Source organism: Ischnura elegans, chromosome 8 (assembly GCF_921293095.1).
Source record: "Ischnura elegans chromosome 8, ioIscEleg1.1, whole genome shotgun sequence".
NCBI classification, from domain to species: Eukaryota; Metazoa; Arthropoda; class Insecta; order Odonata; family Coenagrionidae; genus Ischnura; species Ischnura elegans.
The window spans coordinates 101981028-102006750 of NC_060253.1; the positions used below are offsets into that span (position 1 = coordinate 101981028).

The window sequence follows — 25723 nt, forward strand, 5'->3', positions numbered from 1 at the left end:
AATAACCGCGGTACTGTTTTATCAGTTAATTTTTGAATTTTCAGTGGAAAATATCAAAATAATAGAATTATCACGTAAATGAACTAATTAAGTGCATAGAAAAATGGCTTCGTCGGTTGTGCATTGGCATAATGATTGACGAAACAACGCTTTCCATTATTTTTATTCAGTGCGGCGCTTATAAATTATTTGAATAGTTAGTCATTGTTTGAGTAAGGAAATTTAGTGATACAAAAAAACATCGCCTTTCGTCTGGATTTATGCTTACGTTTATCGGATAGATGTTTATCTGTCGCCGCACCACTCCTGTTCCTGTATATCTGTTCGCAACAGGTATATTTGCTATTATTTGCTCCACCTCCGGTAAAGCGACAATTCGCTATAGCGAGTGTTTATTGGTGCATCGTGGGGTGTCGTTATATCGAGGTTGCACTGTATTTCAGTTTTGGTTTGAATCTGTGTAACATTTTTCTTTGCTATCTCTACTATTTTATTTGTCATGAACCTGTATATTTAGGATGAAACTGCATTTTTTCAAAGCCTGTAGTCTTGGAAATCAATTATTCCTATAGAGGAAAATAATTTGTCTCATTATTATTTTCCTTCCAATTCTCATGCAACCAGGCAGGAATCAATTATTGGGTAAAGTCACTATGTAAATCAAGCTAATTTTGTTCCTCTAATTATCTTCAAGGTATGACCCACCACCTATAAAAATAGAATTCATGCATATCAACCTACTTCGCAGGAAAAAAATGTTTCTTTACTGTTCGGTAATTTTTTCATATCTTTTTATTTTTTTTCAAATTTTTATTTATTTATTTCAATTACCCCTGGAAACAGCACTATCAGGCCTTTACATTGTGGGGTTTCAACAACTGACAAAGACACATTAACACACAACCCTGGATAGGGGTTACCTACCCAGACGGGACTCGAACCCGCAACTTACAGTTTGGCAGGGGAAGACTTAGCCTCACCGCCACTGACGCCGGCATAGTATCCATTCAAGCCATTTTTCCTTTCAGTATTCCCTTTCTCCGTGCAATTACCATTATCCGCTGGAAAATATGTTCACTTGAAAGTTACTCTACTTTTATAAACCTTATCATTCTTTGAATTCCTTAAGTACGTAGAAACTATATTTATTTATTATAATCTATAATTATTAATGGATGGCAAACTTCTGGCTTGAGTAGAATATTTATTATTGAGAAATTGAAGTTACCTGAAATCCAGAAGAAACAAATTTCGAATAATGAAGAAAATGTATAATCTCATTCTCAAATTTAACCCTATATTCTTTTCAAATTCTTGCTCGTTCTTGCTCAACTAAAAGAATTCCTGTTCGTACAGTCTTACATATTTTTACTGTAAATAATGTGTGTGACGAAACCTTTCTTGCTGATTTACCAGCCAGCCTGGGGAGAATTGAATTCTGTGATATGCCTTTGAAAGTAAATTCTCTCGTGTTTAAAGTTATTGTTAAAATAATGGAGATTTATAAATTTTGTGAAAAATATCCTGCAAAAGTTATTGCTGAGGAAAATACGCCTTAATATATAAATATAATATAAAAATAATAATATGGCTTTTGAATAATTTATTCAGTATTCTCTGTGTCCATACCACATTTAATGATTCCATTACATATTTTATACTCCTTGTTTCAGCCAAACGTAAAAATCAACCTCCTGAGGCTAAAGTTACTCCGTTGACGCAAGTGGTTCGTTTGCCGAACACTGGTGCTGTACTTGATGGCTCTGGATCATCAGACGATGACCGCATAGTTAGTTATCATTGGGAGTTGCAGCAAGGACCCTTGGGATACCAACCTCACTTGCCAGCCACAAGTACTCTACAGTTGGATAATCTTACTCTTCCTGGGAATTATACTTTCAAGTAAGTGCCTTTGTATCACTCTGTCATGCAGTATAAAGAATGTATTATAGTTAAAGGTATGTTTAAATTGAGGTCATCATCAACACTTCTTGTGATCTCAAGGTTCAAGTCTTCCTGAGTTAACTGAGCTGTGTTGGTGTGTCTTTTGGTTGACAGTGTCGCGAGTGGGGTAGATTCAATGATAGACCAGGGGTAGTGAACCTATGGCATGCAATCAGTGCCTGAAGTGACACAGGGAGCAATTGTTTTGGTACGCAGAGCTAGTTGGGCACTTCTATTGCAGTCAATTTTTGGTATGCGACTCAAGCAAGTATACTCTTATTTTATAAAATTTTGCATGCAATCGCCAAAAGGTTCATCATCCCTGACATAGACTAATGTGCTCCTCTGCCTAGACCAATTAGCTAGAGCTATAATATAATTAATTTTGGAAATTGTATTCTTGAATCTCTTTGTATAAATGTCCTTTCCAAACCTGTTCTTTTGAGTGTAATAAAAATTTGATTCCTCTAACTTTTAGGAACTTAAGTATGATTTTTTGACATAGTTTTGCAAATTTTTTTAGTTATTAATCAATAACTTTGGAGATATGTTACTTGATGCATTACTTTAGGTATTTTTAATAGCATCCTGACAAAAGTCATTTTTAGCTTTGGAAAAGTTAGCAGTGAAAAGGAAATGCTTCATTAAGGAATGGAATTGTGAAACAGCATGAACCGGTGTGAGAAACTAAACCGAAATCAGAATCAATCCATAAAGTGGATCACATCCATAGAAATAGTTTTTTGAGTTTTCATTCCTGTGTTGTCACTTTTTTATCTGAATTATTATTCAATCGCTTGCACTGGAACCGCATTAAAGTGAGTACAGACTGTTACAAGACCCCTGCCATTATGAGAGATAGCTGGAGCACCATCAATTGCTATGATTAGCATGTAAAAAATCATTTTTAAGAGGCCCTTTTGAGGTTTGCTCTCACCTTAGCGAGAGTTTCCATCGCCACAAAACCTTCACCAAGAATCACTAATCTCCGTAATTGCTGGCAATCTGTTAGAAATGAAGTTAACATGGAGTGCTCAGTCTCAAATTCATGAGGTAAATTGTCGTTCGATAAATAAGTATGTAGTTCATTTTGGTAAAAATACTGTGGTATTAAAATTTGCGAATTTTTTATCTTCTTTTGTTCCTCGGGTGGCAGAGAGCAGTGGACAGCATGTCCGCACGTCCGTGAGTTGTGCATTAGGATAATGTCTACAAAGCAATGCTCTGCATGATTTTTATTTAGGACGGCACTTATAAATTGAATGGCTAGTTTGTTATTTAGGTAAGGAAGTTTAGTGATGCAACAAAACCATCGCCTTTTATCTGCATTTATGCTTAAGTTTATGGGATGGAAATGTCTCCGTCGCCGCACCAATCCTTTTCTTTATCAGTGTTGGCAATGGGTTTATTGGCTTTTATTTGCTCCACCTCTGGTAGAGCAAAAATTCGCAATAGCGAGAGTTTATTTGAGCGCTGTGGGGTCTCATTTTACTGCGGTTGCACTGTATCTTAATGATGCGATTTTTATGACGTTTGATGACTTCAAATTCTATTGTCTCAAATGATGACTGTTAGCCCAATTATTTGAGGCCACTTGGAAACTTTTAGAAATCATAAATCAAAATAAAAATCAGGTACGAGAGTTGCCAAGATTTATATAAGCCTCATATATGTAACAATCATATTCATTCTTAGTTCTATGATCCCAAGATTGGTGGACTGTGGCCCTTTATTTCTTCCTTCCTCTTGCTGAATCCTTCCTTTCTTTTTCCCTGTGTTCATCTTTATTAGCTTATAGCCCTGCCTTAAAAATTCTTAATGAATCATAATTTTTTTAAGGCCAGCTCCCTGCCCGTGAAAGCTGAAGCATTCACATGCACAAATACATTAAAAGTAGTAATTTCTTTTGCTAGGTTGACAGTTGTGGATTCAGATGATGAATCAAGCTCTGCAGTGGGTAAGATTGAAGTTGTAAAGGAACGAGATTATCCACCAGTGGCGAATGCGGGCCAAGACGTTATTGTTTACTTGCCTCATAATGCTGTGACCCTTTACGGCAATCGAAGTACTGATGACAGGGGTATTGTATCATGGGAATGGACCAAGAGACCAGGTGATAATGCAGTAGATATGCAGGTATGTGTGATTTTGTATTAGCAAATTTGAATCTGCATTTTGGCAGGGGTTAATTTGAAGAGGCATCGCCCAAAAAGTTTTTTGGTGGAGGGGAAGTTTGAATGCTGGAATCCCTACCTTCTGGCCACAGTTTTCCTCTTTTCTGATGATGCAATATGTCTCTAATGTCTACAGATTTTCCTTCCAATAGGCTGAGCTTATTTAAAGAGATTTGTCAATCCATCTGTGCGATTTAAATGCATAATTAGAGGGCAAGTAAAAGATTGTCCATTTTTTTGGCATCTCATAGAGGATAGCATTGCCCTCCAGGCCAGATATAGTATTTACATAGCTACAACTTGGTGAAATTATGGCTAAAATCAGTAGTGTAGTGAGGGTGGGTTCCCCCCAAAGTATAAAATCACAATACTTTGCCTCATCACAAAAGAAAACAAAATATTGAAAAATCATGAATAAAGAGAGTTAGAACTTTAATAAAATTAAGTTTTTTTTTAATTATGAAAATTGATAAAATTAGTTAAATCCTCCACTACCTGTTTTTCAAAAATTTTCCCCCTCGTTCTGGACCCCTCCAGAACGAAATCCCTGGCTACGCCACTGGGTAAAGATGATGTTTTCTCCTCCCAGAATTAATCTTTATCATATTTTGATCTTGAGGCAAGAATTGTTTAAATTTTAGATTAAGTTAATAGAGCTATGCATGAGCTGAATTTGTTTATGCTAGACCGGGCGTTTTAATTTCATATTTGTGGTACCTCTCTTTGTATATTCATGTGTTCAGCGGCTTTTATCAATTTTTGCTAAGAGTTAAGTGCTTAATTAGGTAAAAATAATGTTACTATTTGATGATTGTGTACTAATACTTAAAAGTGCTTTGATTGTCATCATGTACTACTTGCTCATTTGCATGAATTTAGCTAAAATATTTCATTGCAAACGAATGATTGCTATTGAAATTAGCTGAAATAACTTGAATGTACCTATTTTGTGAGTTGAAGTTAACCCTCAAGAGATTTGGTGTCACATTTTTTTCATCCAATTCATTAAAAGCTATAGTAACCCAATGTGCTTTCTTTGAATGGCTGTGGCTAATCGAGTTAGCTGTGTATTTAATTGATACATTGGCTAATATTCTACTAATCCTAGCAATTATGAATTTTGTCTCATCACCTAATGAATGACCTGCTGTTTTTGTTGGTATACTTCTTTATCAATGTCGGACATGATATTTTTGAGATATAATGGAAATTAATGAAGAAAATTCTGCTGTACTCCATCATACTGTCCTTAAGACAATTCCCAACTTAGTTGTCATCCTTCAAAGTTATTCTCTTTCCTTGAGTTACTGCAGTGTATGTAGTTCTAACTGAACGTCAATTGTCTAACATTTTATGTGGCAACAAGCTTAAGTGAAGCAAGCTGAAAGTATTTTTAATATCAGAATTTCATCCTTACCTACTACTGGTCTCTTAAGAATAATATGTGCTTATTATTTTTCTTTTATAAAAAATTTTACTTAATGAATTGATAATATCTTGGAAGCTAATGAAATTCAAGCAAAGTTGACCAAATTGTTTTTTTTAATATCTCTTGTGTGGCTTTTATTTGTATTCAGTTTTAAATACATAACTACTTTTATTATCTTTAGTCGTGAGTACTTTTTCAATCTTTCATCCCAGTTGGAATAAATTTTCTGCCATTAGTCTTAGCGCAGTGGATGCTCATTTTAATGAGTACAGCATATTGGGAGAATCTTATTATAACGAGTGGTTTACAGTTTACCGTCAAAAGGCTTGTGATTAACGCTTAAAAATATATGCATATTGTGAGGTCAAGACGTCCTTGTCATGGCATGCCCTCTGAGGGATCTTGGTGGGGCGTAACTAGCTAACTTGGAAGTAAATAAGGACACCTATTTTATCAATGATGGCGGAAATATATTGTAACACGCCATTTTGGCTGTGTTGGCATGATTTGGCAATTTTGGATGCCATTTTGGGTATTTTATGAGCATGTTCTGGTGCGGATTGATAGTACCGTTGTGGTTCGCAGGGTTACCTTAGAAACACAGGGCATAATGGCGGCAATTGAGTGGAAAGAACGGAAGGGATTACCAATGTGGTATTAGTGCAACATAAAGAGCCAATCACAGGTTAAAAAAAGGAAGTACTGGCGAATCAGGTGCCAGAGGAAGTAATGGGGTAATGGAATGTTCTAGAACAAAAAGGAGGGGAAGAGACAAAATATATATATGTAGAGGCACTTGCCAAGCAGGGGAGCATCACCAGTCTTGAGTCAGCAGTCATTCATTGGCAATTGCATTCACAGAACCGATCTCCATTTTGAAAGAGTAATGGAGGAAAGACAAGGTCTTACATTCCAAATTAGAATGGGACGTTAATTGGATTGACATTACGGAAATTTGGATGACAATTATCGACGCAGGTAAGCAGTATTTAAGTGGAGTGTACCTTTCGGGGTGTCTGGCCGATAATTGCAGAATGTTGCGTACTCTAGGACCGTGTGACGTTGTATGTGTAATTGTACCCCGGGATTAATATGCTATTGGGTTCTCAATAAGAATGATAGTGCACAGTGATAGATTAATTTAAGGAAGGTTACAACTTGCAATATGTAACTCCAAAATTTAATTTTGCCAGCCACTAAACATCTAAGCATCACATATATAATACACATAATCGCATAAATTGAATTTGGTATGACTACAAATGACAACATACTTGGCTTGCTGGCTCAGATATTTTACTTAAGAACATTTAGGCCAGCGTAGCTGCCTTATCGTCAATCGGGGGCAGTGTTGCTTGCTGAGGCTGTGGGCTAGATTCCTATCTGGAGCTGGGCAGAGATTTCAGCGAAGTCAGATCAGCAAATTAATTTTGTAGCAGTATTGTTTATCAACTGTAAGTCAGAATGCAAGGTGTGCCATGCCAGCATTATTAATAGTCCAAGCATTGCCTTAGCATCAAAAACTTGCCGCCAACTCCAAGCCTACACCTTGATTTGACTGGCTCCATTCTATATACAGATACAGGCCATGATGATCATGAAGTCATATCATCTCTTGGAAATTTGTTTTTGTTTTACACTTCCAATTTCTTGAAGCAAAATTCTTGGTCATCAATCTCTAGTTTATGCTGAATAAGTCCAGGATGTTGACAGAGTGCTGTCTCAAGCATGAAAAATTGGTTAATCACTTGTGGAATGAAAGTGGTCTCAGGAAACAAGCACCAGCTATTGTTGTTTTGGGATACATATTGCATTTGCAAAATAATTCACAAATAAACTAGCTACGCTAATTTCAATTTTATTCCTCCGTGACATAGCACCGATATGAAAAAAAAGCTGTAAATTAAGGTGAATGTGGGAATTGATGGATTCCATCCTTCACCTTTGGATACAAAGAAGACCTGATTTAGTGAGGGGTGATTTTCTGGGGTCGTGAGCCCTCATTAAACTGAGCTTCCACTGCGTCATCATGTGCACCAAATGGGACCACTGTATGCAATTCTTTCGCCTGAAAATTATCTGCATCTTTATAGACACATTGTATTATGAAACATCCTAGTTTTTGTACTATGTTTCACTTTAAGAACACAAGGATGCCAAACCTCGAGCTTTCTAACTTAGAGGAAGGATATTATACCTTCGCCTTGAGAGTAACGGACAATTCTGGGCAGAACTCCACAGCAGAAGTGCATGTCTTTGTCAAACCTCCAACTAAAAAGCCTCCTGTTGGTGAGTAACCAGTTAGTGTCCTCAGGCCATTGATTTGTGTGGCTTCTGTCTTGATTAACTTGCATTGCATGGTAGTAAAATATATGCATAGTTTTTATGCTAAGTAGTCAAAGGCTGCCATAGTCTGGAAGTCATTCAGTAGCTATGTGTTAAGTGGTATTGTTTATGTTTAAGTTATTTGATGCTGTCAAATTTGGCTATTATCTGTAAATTTTGCATCCTTTCATGGGTGTAGCCATAGGCAGATATGGGGGGGGAAGGGGGGGCGGCACGGGGGCACGTGCCCCCCCAGACCCTTAAAAATATGCATGATTTTTAATACGGTCCCATTATGATTGCATTCATTTTTGTATTATGTGGTATCCTTGTGCCCCCCCCCCCCCCCCAGAATAAAATCCTGAATATAGCCTTGCTTGTGCCCCCCCCCCAGAATAAAATCCTGAATATATCCTTGCTTGTGCCCCCCACCCCCCCAGAAAGAAATCCTGGATCCGCCCCTGGGTGTAGCGTAATAGCATGAAATGAATGGTAAAGTTTTGAACTAGCTCAACTGCCCTTAAGAATTGCTAAGTCTGCCTAAATTTTGAAAATTATTGTTTTTTTATGGATGAATATTTAATAGTAGTTCTATTGTTAAGTGATCATTGGTATTCTCAGCTCTCTTTATATTTTTGTGTGAACTCCGGTGTGTAAATGTGGATAATTTCTTCATTTCTTTTGGCATTTCGTATTCTTACCTCAGGTACGTGAAGTAGTCCCCCTCCAAATCCAGTCTTTTTTCACATCTGCTATTTTACCGTAGTAGTATGAGAGCAATATTGTTCCTTGGATTTTTGAGTCAAGAGTTTCAATTCGTAGACTTGAATGTCAAGCATCTTATCTAGAAATATTGAGGACATTGTGAACACCCTTTGGTTTTCAGCTGAGGGAAGTTGATTGGTGGCATCAAATTTTAATTGCTTATGGTGCAGATGTCTTGAGGGTGAGCATTTGTAACTATGTCCATCTGAGTAATACTGGTATATGGCTTTATAATGTAACGAGTCGATGATGCTTGAATATATCAAGCAGGTGTGTAAAGGGTAGAAGATATGGTGGTGTCAATTGTAGCCTAGTCCTGGGTTCATAAGTTGGTAAAAAGTTCGAAAATTCCACCACGTCAAGTAAAAGTAATTCGATATATTTTATGAAAACGCATATTCGAAATAAATCGATTGTTAACCCATTATTTTCATTGTATTCTATTGGGAAGTAAGTGGAATACTAATAGGTACACACACTCCAAATATCATTGGTCAAACTGAAATAGTTATGAAGATATGTCATTTTGAATATTTGCTAAAATAATGGAATCGAACTTATGAGTAAAGTTACATTTGTATATAGAAATACGCAAATAATTTCATATTTTCCTTATGCTATCCACTTGTATTCAATCTATCCATCCACTATCTATATCCTTCACAACTATGCTCATTGATGCTAAATTCTACGTGGTATAGCAATTCGATACATTTTAAGGAAACGCAGATTCGATATTAATCGAATGTGAGACTACATACAATACGTATTCCCCCTTTTGCATTATGAGGAATACCATTATGTTGACATTTACAAATTTCATTCATCTGCCTAAAATATCTATCAAGTTATGTCAATATTTGTATTTGTTACAATAAACGAAGCAAAATTCGATTTTACTGACATCTGTGCAGAAAAATGCTCATAGCTTTCGATTAGAATTTGATTCTAATGTCATCCGCTATCTATAACCTTCTCAACTTCACCCGTGGATGCTAAATTTTAGATGGTATAACAATTCGATATACATCAAGGAAACGCTGATTCGATATATATCGAATGTGAGACCAAATGGAAAAAACATTTCCCCTGTGCATTATTTGGAATACCAATATGTGCCCATTTACCGAATTTCATTCATCTACCACAAATATTTCTCAAGTTATGTCAATATTCGTTTTTGTTATAATAATCGAATTGAACTTTCGACTATACTATCTGTACGGTAAAAAACCTCATAGCTTTCGATAACAGTTTCATACTATGGTCATCCACTATCTATTTCCTTCTCAACTCTGCCCTTGGATGCTAAATTCTACGTGGTGTTCGTATTCGATATATTTTTAGGAAACGCAGATTCGATAAATATCGAATTTTAGACTACAAAGAAAACCTATTTTCCATGTGCATTATGTGAAATACCAATATGTACCTATTAACAAAATTCCATTCATCTACCTCAAATACTTATCAAGTTATGTCAATTTACTTATTTGGAATAATAATCTAATCAAACTTTCGATTACACTCACACCTGTCCAGTGAAATGCGCATTCCTATTGATTCAAATTTTATTCTCTGGTCATCCACTTCATATTTCCTACTCAACTTTCCCCGTGGTTGTTGAATCCTACGTGGTATAGCAATTCGATATATTTTACGAAAACGCAGATTCGATATATATCGAATGTAAGACTACATACAGTACGTATTCCCACTGTTCATCATGAGGAATACCAAGATGTACTCATTTACCAAATTTCGTTGGTGTAACGAAAATACTTATCAAGTTATGCCAATATACTTATTTGGTATAATAATCGAATCGAACCTTCGATTAAACTGACACCTGCACAATGCAACGTGCAATGCTATTGATTCAAATTTGATTCTCTGGTCATCCATTTCATATTTCCTACTCAACTTTCCCGTGGATGTTTAATCCTACGTGGTATAGCAATTCGATATATTTTAAGAAAACGCAGATTCGATATATATCGAATATGAGACTACATACAGTACGTATTATCAATGTACATCATGAGGAATACCAAGATGTTCTCATTTACCAAATTTTGTTGGTGAAACGAAAATACTTATCAAGATATGCCAATATACTTATTTGGTATATTAATCGAATTGAACTTTCGATTAAACTGACATCTGTAAAGTGAAATGTGCATTGCTATTGGTTCAAATTCAATTCTCTGCTCATCCACTTCATATTTCCTACTCAGCTCTCCCCGTGGGTGTTAAATCCTATGTGATATAGCAATTCAATATATTTAAAGAAAACGCAGATTCGATATATATCGTATGTAAGACTACATACAGCACAAAATGTCATTGTACATCATGAGGAATACCAAGATGTACTCATTTACCACATTTCGTTGGTGTAACGAAAATACTTATCAGGTTATGCCAATATACTTATTTGGTATAATAATCGAATCGAACTTTCGATTAAACTGACACCTGTACAATGAAATGCGCAATGCTATTGAATCAAATTTCATTTCATGGTTATCCACTACATATTTCCTACTCAACTTTCCCCGTGGATGTTGAATCATATGTGGTATAGCTATTCGATATATTTTAAGAAAACGCAGATTCGATATATATCGAATGTGAGACTACATACAGTACGTTTTTCCAGTGTACATCATAAGGAGTACCAAGATGTACTCACTTACCAAATTTCGTTGGTGTAACGAAAATACTTGCCATGTTATGCCAATTTACTTATTTGGTATAATAATCGAATCGAACTTTCGATTAAACTGACACCTGTAAAGTGAAATGTGCATTGATTTTGGTTCAAATTCAATTCTCTATTCATCCACTACATATTTCCTACTCAACTTTCCCCGTGGATGTTGAATCCTACGTGGTATAGCAATTCGGTATATTTTAAGAAAACGCAGATTCGATATATATCGAATGTAAGACTACATACAGAACGTATTCCCACTGTACATGATGGGGAATACCAAGATGTACTCATTTCCCAAATTTCGTTGGTGTAACGAAAATACTTGCCATGTTATGCCAATTTACTTATTTGGTATAATAATCGAATCGAACTTTCGATTATACTGACACCTGTAAAGTGTAATGTTCATTGCTATTGGTTCAAATTCAATTCTCTGCCCATCCACTACATATTTCCTACTCAACTCTCCCCGTGGGTGTTAAATCCTATGTGATATAGCAATTCGATATATTTTAAGAAAATGCAGATTCGATATATATCGAATGTGAGACTACATACAGTACGTATTCTCAATGTTTATCATGAGGAATACCAGGATGTACTTATTTACCAAATTTGGTTGGTGTAAGATAAATACTTGTCAAGTTATGCCAATATACTTATTTGGTATAATAATCGAATCGAAATTTCGATAATACCGACACCTGAACAGTAAAATGCGCAACGCTCTTCATTCAAATTTCATTCTATGCTTATCCACTACATATTTCTCACTCAACTTTCCCCGTGGATGTTGAATCCTATGTGGTAGAGCTATTCGATATATTTTAAGAAAACGCAGATTCGATATATATCGAATGTGAGACTACATAATGTACGTATTCTCATTGTATATCATGAGGAATACGAAGATGTACGTATTTACCAAATTTGGTTGGTGTAACGAAAAAACTTGCCAAGTTATGCCAATTTACTTATTTAGTATAATAATCGAATCGATATTTCGATTATACCGACACCTGTACAGTAAAATGCGCAAAGCTCTTCGTTCAAATTTCATTCTATGGTTATCCACTACATATTTACATATCAACTTTGTCCGTGGATGTTAAAACCTACATATTATAGCAGTTCGATATAATTTAAGAAAAGAGAGATTCGATATATATCGATTGTGTGATTGCATAGTAAGTATATTTACACAACGGATTGTGAGTAATACCAAGATGTATCAGTTCACCAAATTTCGTTGGCCTAACAAATATACTTACCAAGTTATGCCAATTTACGTATTTGGTAAAATTATCGAATCGAACTTTCGATTACACTGACACCGGTACTCTGAAATACGCAATTCTATTGGTTTATATTCCATTAGTTGGTCATTCTTCATGTTACGCCGGCACAACTATCTCAAGCGATGGATATTCCAAAAAGTTATTAGCCTTCGATTATATTCAAGAAAACGTAGATTCGATATATATCGAAAGTTAACCCACCAACAGTAGTCATTTAAACATTGCTGTATGGAGAATACCAAGATGTACCGGTTTGCCAAATTTCATTGGTCTATCCGAAACAGCAACAGAGCTATGTTCATTTGCGTTTTTCAATGGCGGCATAGGGGACCCTAAGAGGCAATGGTCGTACCCATCCTATTTTCATCTACATATACATGGTGCATGAGGTAGCAGATATTAATTTGGAAACAATAGAACAACGTATTTCGAAAGATGGACCGTTGTCTTTCGTTAAGAATCTCCGTATACGAACCCAATGCAAGTTCCCAATGTCTACTGCCATGCTCCCTCCTATAAGGCGATGCGCGTATTTCTTACCGAGTCCGACCTCTTGCCGTTTGGCGGGGAGGAATGGCGGCGACTGCCGGGGACTCAAAAAAATAATTTGGGAAAATTTCGGATTGAAATAATTCATTTACTATTACGAAACCGAATTAAAAAAGAAAACCCAAAGTCTAACGAATAGTTAGGCTTGTGCCAACAACTTCGCGAGCTACATAGCTTAAGTTTCGTTCGCCAGCTCGCAAATCGAAATCACATAAGGTCGCGTGTAAATCGATATCTCGAAAACGGTTCGACCTAGGAGCTTTTTACGCATGTCAAAAAAATCGGCCAAAAAACTAATGTTTCCCATTTGGATCTCGTCCGCGTGCGGCGATTTTTAGTGGGTCATATCGCGATTTTATTTTTTTTCCATAAGAGCCCATGTTAAAGTAGATCGATATATCTCGAAAAGTATCGACCTTTTTGTCATTTTCAGATTTATTCTCCCGATGAATATTTTTCTAGTTTTACCCCAAAAAATCTCACCTCGATCGGCCCGGTAGTTTGGGCTGCGAATTTGTATCAATCACCCAATCAATGAATTACTTTCCCACTTTATATATGTAATAATATTAAAATACATGCTCAGACAAAGGAGAGAGTATAAATAAATGAAAATCTTATGGTACCATCAGCATTTCCTGTAGACGAGGAACGTGAAGTACCGCCAAACATCAGACATGATGAACTGTCTCACACAATGGATAGAAAACCAGGAACACTTTATCCAGTATGATAACACTATCAAATTTTCAGCAATCATGTGGTTTTAAGATATTAGGTGCACAACTAAGTTCCCACTGTTCATGGTGAAACAAAACACAGTACTATTCCACAAACTTATATTTTTACAGTCTACTAGTTTCTACATTTACACCGTCATTATCAAGACTAACTGAGCAATAGCGTATAACGTCCAGCCTTATTTATCCAACAATAGTGTGAGGGAAGGAGGAGGGGGAACTAAATGAGGAGGAGCATTGTTGGTTGGGCATTGTAGGTTGGGTTGGAGGGTCGAAACACAAAGTATAAGGGCCCCCGCGCACTGGCAACTTTTACAAAGCAACAATTTAGTTGCTTTGTGGATGTTCAAATGAAACACATGGAATTGACTGTGGCCCCGCGCACAGGCGACTTTTTAGTTGCCGCAACTGCCATGTGTTTCATAGGACTTCCTCAAAGCAACTGAATAGTTGCTTCGTAAAAGTTGCCAGTGTGCGGGGGCCCTTAAAGCTGAGGGGGGGAGGCATATAGAAAGTCAAGTGTTAACGAGGTTAATGGGAAGGGGAGGAGGAAGGATTGTCAAGGAAGAAGTCAGATTTTAAAACAGTAGATAAAAAATTAGAACATTTGAGTACAGTCATATCATTAAAAATTTCGATGTTACGTGCAATGTAAAATTTTAATATTAAAATCACTGTTGTGGCCGAATTCGGACAGGTGTTTAGAAAAATGGGATTTGGAGTCTTTCAAACGAGCACTTCTTTTGTGTTCATCAACACGAGTTTTAAACTTGCGGCCCGTTTGACCGACGTATACACCGTTGCACTCATCACATGTCAGGGCATAGACACCACTTTTGTCTTCAGGATGCACTTTGCCCTTACAGTTAAAAATCACTTTACCAAGGGAGGTCAGGGAGTAAAAACACACTCGGTATTTGTCTTTGGGTATGAGGTTGTGAACACTGTAAGACAGGGGGCCAAGGAAAGGTAATTTGCACCACTGTTTGGCACCAAGTTCCCACTGGTTGTTATTAGATGGGTTTAGAAGTGATTGCAGGTCGATTTCAACTTATCGGAAACAGCATGAACCAAGCTTAGACGTTTGGTAAACAAACTGCTTCACAACAATGGTGAGTTTGTGTTGATGTCAAATCCTTATTGTTGCGTGAAAATGTCTGAGTAAATGCCAAGTAACCATCATTTGTCGGAAGAGTTGAATTTTCTTCTTCAATTCGAATAAAACGGCGGTCGACGCGCATCGAGGGTTCCAAAAAGTTTTCGGAGATGCTGCTGTGAGTTAAAGAACGTGCCGCGATTGGCAGTGGCGTAGCGAGGGGGGTGTTTTGGGGGATAAAACCCCCCCCCCCCCCAGAGGTCAGAGAAATTTTTAAGTTTAATCCATTTTACTTAATGGATTAGTATTACTTATAGAATATTGTTTGAATTAATCAAATATCCCTCAGAAAGCTATAAAACTCGCCATTTTGAACCATTATTCTTAAATTTTTTCTGAAGGAGGGCCCCCACAACTCCTGCTTACCCTGGTTGGTATGCAATACCCCCACACCCGTAAGTATTAGTTGCGCCTTAAACCCCCCTAGCCTTAATTCCTAGCTGCGCCCCTGGTGATTGGGTCCGTCGCTTCAAAGATGGTCATTTCACGTTGACGACCGTCCGCGTGAAGGAAGACCAAAAACCTTTGAAGACACTAATATGGAGGAATTGCTCTATGAAGATCCACTCCAAACTCAAGAAGGGCTTGCTTCAGCATTAGGAGTTACTCGCCTAGCTATTTCCAAGCGGTTGCATGCGATAGGAATGATTCAAAAGTGAGAAACTTGGGTTTCTAATGATTTGAAGCCAAGGGACATTGAGCGAAGTTTTGTCACCTATGAAAAACAGCTCCATCGTCAAAAAAAGAAAGGTTTTCTTCATTGCATCATGACTTGTGGTGAAAAATTGATTCATTACAGAAACTTAAAGAGAAGAAAGTCTTTGGGACTGCGTGGTCATAGCTCTATGTCGTCGGCTTGGCTGTAATTCACTCTGCAAAGGTTATGCTGTGAGTTTAGTGGGACCAGGTCGGTATTATTTACAGTGAACAGTTAAAACGAAAAAAAACCATTACTGGGGAGCGGTGTGGACTCCAATTGATGCAATAGGGTAGTTTCCTTCGTCAAAGAAAACGAAATGCATTGATTGCGATTCCTTAGCCACCATTAGAGTATTCATAATATACAAATTATTTGGTTTTAGAAATACCGGCTTAGACGAATGGCAATGGTCAATTTTATCCTCATTTGAAAAAGGCCAGATTGGTGCCCATGCGATTCCACTCCATGTGACGTCACAGGGCCCCGGTTGTTATACGAGTAGTCAGGAGTTTTACATCGTCTGAGATTACCAATGCATGCATGAGGCACAGAGCTCAGGGAAATATCTCTTAAAAATCACCTATTAAAATTACCAGAGTTCGGAAAGTTTCCTTCGTTTGATAGGGTATTAATAATCCTTATTTAAGCCAAGCGCTACCTGCTAGCGGGGTACTCAGCTACCTGCTAGAAGCCTGCATCGTATCAGCGCTCAAAGCCTTGACCCAAGGTCACCTCACACGGCGACAGCTGGAACCAGAAATACGTCACACGGGGTTTTCCCAGCATTCCTACTTAGCCGTCGCATTTTCGCGTGCTTGAAATTTTTCACTTTTCATTTAATCGCGAAAAATAGATATTGTCATTCGAAAACCTATGAGCATGAAATGCGCACTCCAGGAGTAATAATCTCTCGATTTAGGCAATAAAAAAATAATAGGAAATCATCCTATTGAGCTGAATATTGTGCGAAAAATGTCCGCAATACGAGCAGAGGCACGACAAAGTGATTCTACAACATGACAACGCCCGACCTTAATGTTGCCAAACCCATTAAAACCTACCTGTAAACACTCAAGTGGGAAGTCACTGGCTATATTCATCAGATATTGCGCCCTCCGATTTTCACTTGTTCGATTTAATGCAGCGAGAACTTGGTTGCACACCTAATATAATCAAGTAAAATATGAAACTCCTCTCCGAATCTATACATAAACATATGTTTATATTTATTACTCTTGTAATTTATCATATTAGCATCATATCTGCCTCATAACTATACTTTGGTTGAAGTAAATATTGCCCATTTTCTTCTTGATGTAGAATGCATGAAGTTGAGTGTTCTTCAAATGATTATATTCTCTCAGTGATTTGTATTGGCTCATGGATTACATCTTATTTTGTGTAGCGAATGCTGGGGGCAATGCATCCATTTCATTGCCTAGAACATGGTACATTCTGGATGGCTCCAAAAGTTCAGACGATGTTGCTATTGTTGATTGGTACTGGGAACAGATAAGGTGTGTATTCTTATGCATGTTTGAATAATTATGCATAAAATCATTGTTTGATATATTTTTCACAGACTTAGTTAAAAATTCACCCATTCCTTTTAAAGTTTGACATGATTATAAGAAATCATTTTTTCTGCACAACAAAGAATAAATAGGCTCCGGAGAAGATTTGCATAGACTATGACTCAAATTGTTTTGAAAAGATTTCTTTTTACATGTGGGAGAATGGTCTCATAGCTTGGGCACATTCAACTCTTCCCTGCACTTAAATTCTTCACATGGAGATTTTATGGTGTTTTTTAATTTTCAAAACTTTAACCAGGGATTCAGAGATTAAGTGATATTTCATGAAATGATTGATAAAAATACACAGGAGCAGGAGCTAGTAGGATTAGTACATTTGAAAATACAAAGGCATAGAAGTAGTTCTCCCGCACTTCAGCTGAAGTTTTGATGCTATTAATACTTCAGCATAGTTATTTTTTGGCATTTGAGCTGCATATCCTTAGGTGGTACATATTTTTTAGTGTTCACAGTATTATGGATAGGCTGCTTAGAGCAGCTTGGTATATGTCTGGAGCTTTGGTTGTATTTTGGTGCATTTTAATCTGTCATAAGAAATTTAGTAGTTTCACCTTTATACCTAATTGGTATTGATGTGTTTTTTTTTCCTTCAAAAAGTTTTTTATCATAATATGTACTTGTGCAAAAGTCATGTACACCTGTATTGCAGTGTATTTGTAGTCTTTGAGGCTAATGTTGAAATTGTTATATCATGCTTTAGTGATAGTGGATGAGAAATTAAAATTTTTGATTTCTGAAAAGTTTAAATGCTCATTGAAATTGCCAAGAACCGATTAATTTGGGTGGCATTTTTTGATGTGAAATGGTATGAAGTGCTCAAGTTCTGTCAACAGGCTCCATATCATTGTAATTTTTTAAAAATTATTCCTCCTAAAACTCAAAATGTAATCCAATCATTTTTCTGGTAATGTTTTGAAGCTTTGTAACGTTGATATGGCTCAGAGCTTGGTACTACACCCACAAGCATTGCTCAATGTCTCCTTGTATATTCAGCGATGACAGGAAACTTATCTCATTATTTGTGTTGCAAACTCAGTCATCACCTATCTCCAGCTACGAGTTACATATTATTTTATGTAGTTTTTCAGAATAGATGTGATGAATTGTTTGAGTTACCTACTTAATAGGCTTATCATGTGCAAGTTACGGTCAACATTTGGATCCTATTGGAACATGGATATTTTTAATATTCTCATACTAAGCATTATTTTACTATTCATAGTCAAGATGAGTTTAATTATTTTTGTGCCAATGAATTTTGTTTACTTCATGTACATATTTGCAGTGTAGTTTTTTTCTTACATTTACTTTGCAATTTGCCTTCAATGCTTAACTTGCCCTTAGGATTACTAACTTTGATTGGCTCTAGTTTAATTCATTGAGGCTGCCAATTGCAGATGTTAGTATGGTTGTAGACTGATATCTTTTTGTTTTAGATAGACTATTTTTGAAAATTTTAATAACTTTTTCACCAAAGTTTTAGCATTAAAATATTTTATATTTATATGAACATAAAGAATTTATAATTAACTATGTTAATGTGTTGAAATTAAAACATTTCCTCAAGATTAATGGATGAGTTTTATGTTCCAATGAACTCATTTCACAGTGGGCCAACAAAGGCAGTGTTTTTGAAACTTCCTCCGGAAAATAAGGGAGGCGGGAGTGGAACGGGAGCTGGCGTGCCGTCTGGCACAACATCTGATGCAGCTGGCAAAGTTCAGAATGGCTCTTCGCTCCCTTCGTCCGTATCGGACAGCAAAGGGATCAGCGGAGTAAAAGTGAATGCCACGGCTCTCACGAAAGGGACTTACATTTTCAACCTTACTGTCACAGATGGTGATGGAAACAAGGCCACAGAAAATGTTTCCATCACTGTAAACCAACGTAAGTGAATAATTATTCATGCTAATCCATGAACGATTGATTTGGTTAAGTTTTAACTTTAAGATTTTCCTAAATGGTTTTTACATTTTCTTTAGTATGAAACTTCTTCTGGAACTTTGAAGGGAAATGGTAGGCATTCATAGATTTGTGTAAAACTTATTATGTACAGCAGACTTGCGATTATCCGGCTGCAGGTTATCCGTGTTTCGGATTATCCGTGCATAATTTTCACCATCGCTCATTATATATTACGTGATCTTCATAAAAAAATAGAATCGGATGCAAAACTATCGGCTATGACTGCATTAATGCTAGGATACACCAGGCTTATTATTTCCGTCAGAATCCCCTTCGTAAAATGGAAGTGATTGCCCACAAGCTGCATTCACGGGAGCACCATGTTCCTGTTTTCCAAGCTTCGCAGTGCACGACCGCGCTCCATGATCACGAATACCTGTCCCGCAGCAGTTGCAACCCGGGCAACTTGTGCGAGACTTGACTACGTAGCGTGGTGCCTGACAGTGTAGTTTCTGATGTCGAGCAGTGGTTTTGAAGGATTCGTGCAAACCACTTTTCTGTATCCATCATCACACAGCCACAGATGTGTGATTTTCGAAACCATGCCTTACATGGAGCATAAATCTGCAAATTTTAAAACTCCAGTTCAGATCATTTGATGTCATTGTTGATATATATTGTAACAAGTTATAATGAAAATGGTTTTACTCCTGTGTAAAGATGATTTTCTGTTGTGGTAGATTCCTGTTTCAGAGACTTCTTTGTTTTTCTGATTGTTTTTTTAAACCAAGAATTAAAACTCAAATTTGAAACTTAACGAGATGTTAACAAATTTGTTAATGTAAAATAAGAGCTTTTTAATGATGCTTGTTTTCATCTTCATCCAATTATTTGTAATTGAAATATAAGCTTTTCAACTCGTTGCTTTAATTTTTAAACAAACTGAGCTCCATGAGTAACTACATATTGCACCTTTCCAACAAGGCATGGGAACTGCATGCTCAGGGAATATAGCTTTGTAGGAGGGACGAATAATGCACGGTGTCCTCATTTTAAGATGAAAAGAAACACACAAACAGTTTCACCCTTGACAAATCATTATCAAGAGTAAGATATTGGTGTGCTGTGTGCTAGGATTGGTCCAGGGTGTTTCCTGTGGAATCAGCTCAAGGTCCCTTATTTCTCCCATTGTGTTATCATTCAGCGAAGTAGAACCTTATTGTAGCCGTAGTGGTAGGGCAGATGTTTGTGTAAAAGCATTCTGAAAATACAGTAGATTCCGGTTAATTGGGGCGTATCGGGACTTGTGCACTTTGCCCCAATTAAGCGGCTGCCCCAGTTAGGTGAACTATCCTGTATATGGGCATAAACAAACGTTGAAATGATAGAAAGAAGACTAAAGAATGTATATAATGCAACATAAGTTTATTAAACTATTAATTTGATTAATAAATCAGCGAGTATAGTTAATTTATTATCATTTTTAAGAATTGTAACAATTTAGTTTAAAATATTTTTCACAGCCTCGGGCGACGCTGAATGAATGACTTTTACTAAGTCCTATTAAAGAAAAGTCCTATCCTCTTGCAGATAGTATAACAACAAGAGCTTTCAAAATAGGGCAAGAATAGGAACATTTGTGCAAAATAAAAGTAAATCAAAGGAGGAAAATATGAAAAAATAGTATTCTGAAAACAAAAAATTTTAATTTCGTCGTGGGTATAGAGTCAACGTCGCCGGCTCATGGCCCAATAAGGCGGCATGCTGTCCCAATTAAGCGGAGAATGCTCTGGGATATTCCTCTATTGGGTTCTGTTCTTCAAGATCTGCCCCAAGTAACCGGTGGACCCATTAAACGGAATCTAGTGTACTTTGCTCTTTGCATGGTACTGTACTCTTCAGTCCTCTCTGTTGAAGATTCCCTGAGCTTGGGAGTGCCTAGAAACCCTTGGAATGGCAATAGTTACTTCAGAGCCATCTGACTTGACTACTCCCCCTTTCTAAGGCTGATTTTCACACCATTGGAAGTTTGACGACTTAGGAAATTTTTATGTTGGTAACAAAGTATTGCCTAGACCTCTGTTTGTTTGTGTTGTGCAAGATTTATCATCTTCGATCACTCCAATTTTATGTTTTAACTTGCAAGTTCCTCATTGAAATCAGATGAACGATAAAGGTATATAGTTCCTCTGTGGTATAGCTTTCTTGACTCTAGTTTTAATTTTCCTGTAGCTATAAATGCCCCTCCCAAAGCGGATGCTGGCGGTGACCACACTGTGGTGGCTGGCGAAGGTGGTCCAGGGTGGCTCATAGTGGCAGATGGCCATCGCTCCTCTGATGACCTTGCTATAGTATCGTGGAAGTGGACGCGGGAGCCGTCGGGCCTTGCAGCTGGCAAAGTGGTCGGGGACTCTGATCAATCTCCTGTTCTCAAGGTGTGTGTTTCAATTAGCTCCTTTTCTGTGCATTTAACATTCAGTGAGTGGTGCACATATTTGTGACATGTGTAGTGGGGCACATGCTTATTTGTATTTGCTGTTAATATTTATAATTTGGATCGGAATTTGACGCTGCAGTAAGAGACCTGCGAAAGAATAAGGGCCCAGGAATAGATGACATTCCAGCAGAGTTAATAAAAAATGCAGGAGAAAAGGTCTTAAATCAACTGTATAAAACTATCTGCGATATGTACTCAACAGGAGATTTACCTAGTGACTTCGAGAAGAACATCATCATTCCCTTACCCAAAAAGAAGAGAGCTGAGAAGTGCGAAGAATTTAGGACCATAAGCCTGACGACACATGCGTCGAAGATTCTGACAAGAATCATTTACAGGAGAATTGAACGAAGAGCAGAAGAATTCCTGGATGAGGACAAATTCGGATTTAGGAAAAGCAGGGGCACAAGGGAAGCAATTTTGGCTCTTAGGATGATCATAGAGAAGAGAATGGAGAAAAACAAACCAACCTTCATAGCATTTGTCGATTTAGAGAAGACCTTTGATAACGTGGAATGGAATTCAATGCTTAGAACTTTGAAAGAAATCGGCGTACTCTACAATGATCGTAGAATTATTCATAGTTTGTATAAAAACCAAGTTGCTGTGATCAAATGTGGACCAAACGGTACAGAAGCGAGAATAAGAAAAGGGGTGAGACAAGGTTGTGCGCTTTCCCCCTTAATTTTTAATGTTTACATAGAGAAAGCCATTAACGAAATCAAGCAGAAAGCTTCGGGTGTCAATATCCACGGAGAAAAAATTAGTATGCTGCGATTTGCTGACGACATAGCAGTCATAGCCGAGACAGAGAAGGATTTGAAGAAGACGTTGACAAACATGGAAAGGACAATGGCCAGATATCAGCTGAAAATCAACAAAAAGAAGACTAAGATATTAGTTTGCAGCAAAAGAGAGGAGGCTAAAACAAACATCAACCTAGGACAGCATAAGCTTGAAGAGGTGAACGAGTTCTCTTACCTGGGAAGACGAATTACCAGTGATGGACGGAGCAAGAAAGAAATACACAGTAGAATAGCGCAGGCGAAGAGGGCTTTCTACAAAAAGAAGAATCTTCTTACAGCTGAAAATACCAGCATAGAAGTAAGGAAACAATTCTTCAGATGCTACATATGGAATATGTTTCTCTATGGAAGCGAGGGTTGGACGTTGACGGCAGCAGAGAAGTCAAGAGTGGAAGCATTCGAAATGTGGTGCTACCGAAGAATGATGAAGATAAAATGGATTGACCGTGTGAGTAACCATGAAGTGCTAAGGAGAGGAGGAGAAAAGAGAAGCCTCCTAAAAACATTAAGCAGAAGAAGGGACAACTTAGTTGGCCACATTTTGAGGCACGATGGTGTGATGAAGACAATCGTTGAAGGACAAGTGGAAGGGAAAAAGGGCAAGGGACGGCCCCGAATGAGTTATATCGGACAGGTTATAAAGGATGTAAAAGAGAAGAAATATGTAGCTATGAAGAGATTAGCGGATAGGAGGGAGAAATGGAGAGCTGCGTCAAACCAATCTTAGGATTGTTGACTGATGATGATGATGATTTATAATTTACTTAAATTTAGGTACAGTATACTATATGTTATTACTGTATTGATTTGTTTTCAGTTAATGATTATGTATTATGCATTTTTTTATTTTTTTCAGGAAATAAATATAACTTTCCTGAAAGTTTATAGCGAAAAAGCAAAATTTTATTGTCATAATGGCATCTTTTGATACAAACTATTCTTGAAAGAATTTTAAGGATACGGAGACCTGCTAATGTGATATCTTTACAAAGCCACCCGCAATGCACAAATTGTGCGAAAAATCCACAGAGAAAATTTCCACAGGGAAGATGAAGATGCCTTGGTAGCTTAAGTGGTGAAAGCACTTGACCAGAAACCAGGGGATCCGGGTTCGAATCCCAGTTAAGGCGAATGATTTTTTTCTCTGTGGATTTTTCGTACGTATTTTTGAAAGATTAGTTCTGCAATGCATATGTATAGTAAAACCTCAAATGGCTTCAAAGAATGTTTTTATGTACATCTTTTGGTGTTGTACATAAGATAAGTATTATTCCAAGTGAAGTCAGACTCATGTTTTTGTAGAATGGAATAGTAAATAATATATATGGTGAGGGTAAGGTTGAAATCTTCAGTTCCCAAAAAATAGGCTGACAATGAGGTGTATGACAGAGTTTCCCTATGAGATGATATGAGGTTCCCATAAGGTGTATGAGACACATATTTTGCGATAACTTTTTTTAAAATATGCTTTTCAATCTAGTCATAATACCTTGCTCAGAATTGTTTATTCTTTATCTCCAAATAATGTTTACTTGACTTGTTCAAATATTATAAGCAAGGACCTCTACTCAGCATTCGGCTTAATTTTTGCTCCATATGTTAACTTTTATTTTGCTGACAATTAGTTTACAAGTTACTGTTTTTTTGTAAAGTAGTACATTTTATCAAGGAATACATTTTGACTGCATTACTATCTGAAGATATCAAATACTAAAGAAAATGGAGTGGAAAAGTGTTCGAGAAATACTATTGTGGCAACTTAAGATTTCTCTTTTTGTAAACTATTTGTTTAATCTATATCTATAATAAAGTGCAGAGTACTGAAAAATCACTCTTCAAAGTACTGAACATATGCGGTCTCCATTGTTATTTCCATTAAGTTCAATCGTACATCCTCACGTACGTTTGTTTCGCCCTCACATATTTCTTTTTATGTTATGTGCCCCTATGGTGGATTTCATTAAATTTAGAAATGTTGGTAAAGGATGATATTTTGTTTTTTTTACTAAATTTGGCCTATTTCTGACAGCCTCCTTCTGTGATGAATATTCAATGTCCAAGCTGATTGGAATTTGACTCTTGATTAGAGATGTGCGAATAGTATCCGCGAATACTCGAATAGGGAAGTGCACTAATTTTTTTTTATTGCTGAATTTGAAAGTTTAGCCTAAAAAAGAAACATTAGTATGGTCACTTTTATTTTCTGCATCTGGGGTATGCACTTTAAAACGTTTTGAAAGTCGGAAAATTTCATGTTGCGCTGAAACACAGTGCCTCCATCTTGATTGAGATGTGACGTCACAAGGCAGTAGTCACCAGTGGAGTATCGCTGTATTCCGTCGCCTTCTTTAGCGCGGCGAGTTTCCGGGAATCGGTGGAGTTTGCTTCCTAAAAATGTCGTCTAGTACCGAAAACATGAATTCAAAATAGAATTATAAATGATTTTTTGTTCCAAATTTCATCTCGACGTCGAAACAAAAGCCTGGAGAAGATATTCATCCCCGTTCCTTAAGCACAAGCTATACGGAATAAATGGTTCAAGGCTGCTCCTGACTCTTACCTATCGATGATATTCTGTTTTGAAGATCAATTGAAGGTATTGTAAGATCAAATTGATATTTATATTATAATAATTTACTTAATAGGTACCTCAGTCACATCAGAAAGTGTGTTGAGTCAAAATATAGCATCTTCCGCGTAGACCTACGTAATTTATAAACTGAAAGTATTTTGGTTAAAGAATTATGGCGCGACTGTTTTTTTACACGACCGGGCAAAATGCGTACTTTGCCCATGATATGTGCATATATGATAACAAACGATTTTTGTTAAAGTTAATCTTTATTTGTTGAAATTAGTACATTTATGGGTGATACAGATATAAAGGTACACGGCAGGTCGCGCGGCGTAATTTGTACTCCACTGGTGACGGGTTCATCTTGCTGATCTAAAAAATTAGCTACAATACCTCGGACTTTGAAAACTCGCAATATAGGCAGTCAAAGTACATTGTAAGAATACACGAGACCATTATAGCCCAGAATGTACGCACAATGTCGAAATCCTTGGTTTTCAAAGATTGACGTATTTTATACGCCAGCGCGCCCGGTCCAGGGTTATC

At 37.0% G+C, this 25723-nt stretch overlaps 1 protein-coding gene across 3 annotated transcripts in view; it reads left to right on the forward strand.

Annotated features, from left to right (window-relative positions):
- LOC124163417 (dyslexia-associated protein KIAA0319-like protein) overlaps window positions 1-25723 on the forward strand; it is a 77256-nt gene that overhangs the window by 32985 nt on the left and 18548 nt on the right. For all 3 annotated transcript variants that reach the window (XM_046540318.1, XM_046540320.1, XM_046540319.1), the window contains exons 9-14: window positions 1674-1902; window positions 3858-4080; window positions 7692-7836; window positions 17205-17316; window positions 19004-19281; window positions 21532-21734. In XM_046540318.1, coding sequence (XP_046396274.1) covers window positions 1674-1902; window positions 3858-4080; window positions 7692-7836; window positions 17205-17316; window positions 19004-19281; window positions 21532-21734 — 1190 coding nt within the window. The remainder of the gene's footprint in view (window positions 1-1673; window positions 1903-3857; window positions 4081-7691; window positions 7837-17204; window positions 17317-19003; window positions 19282-21531; window positions 21735-25723) is intronic.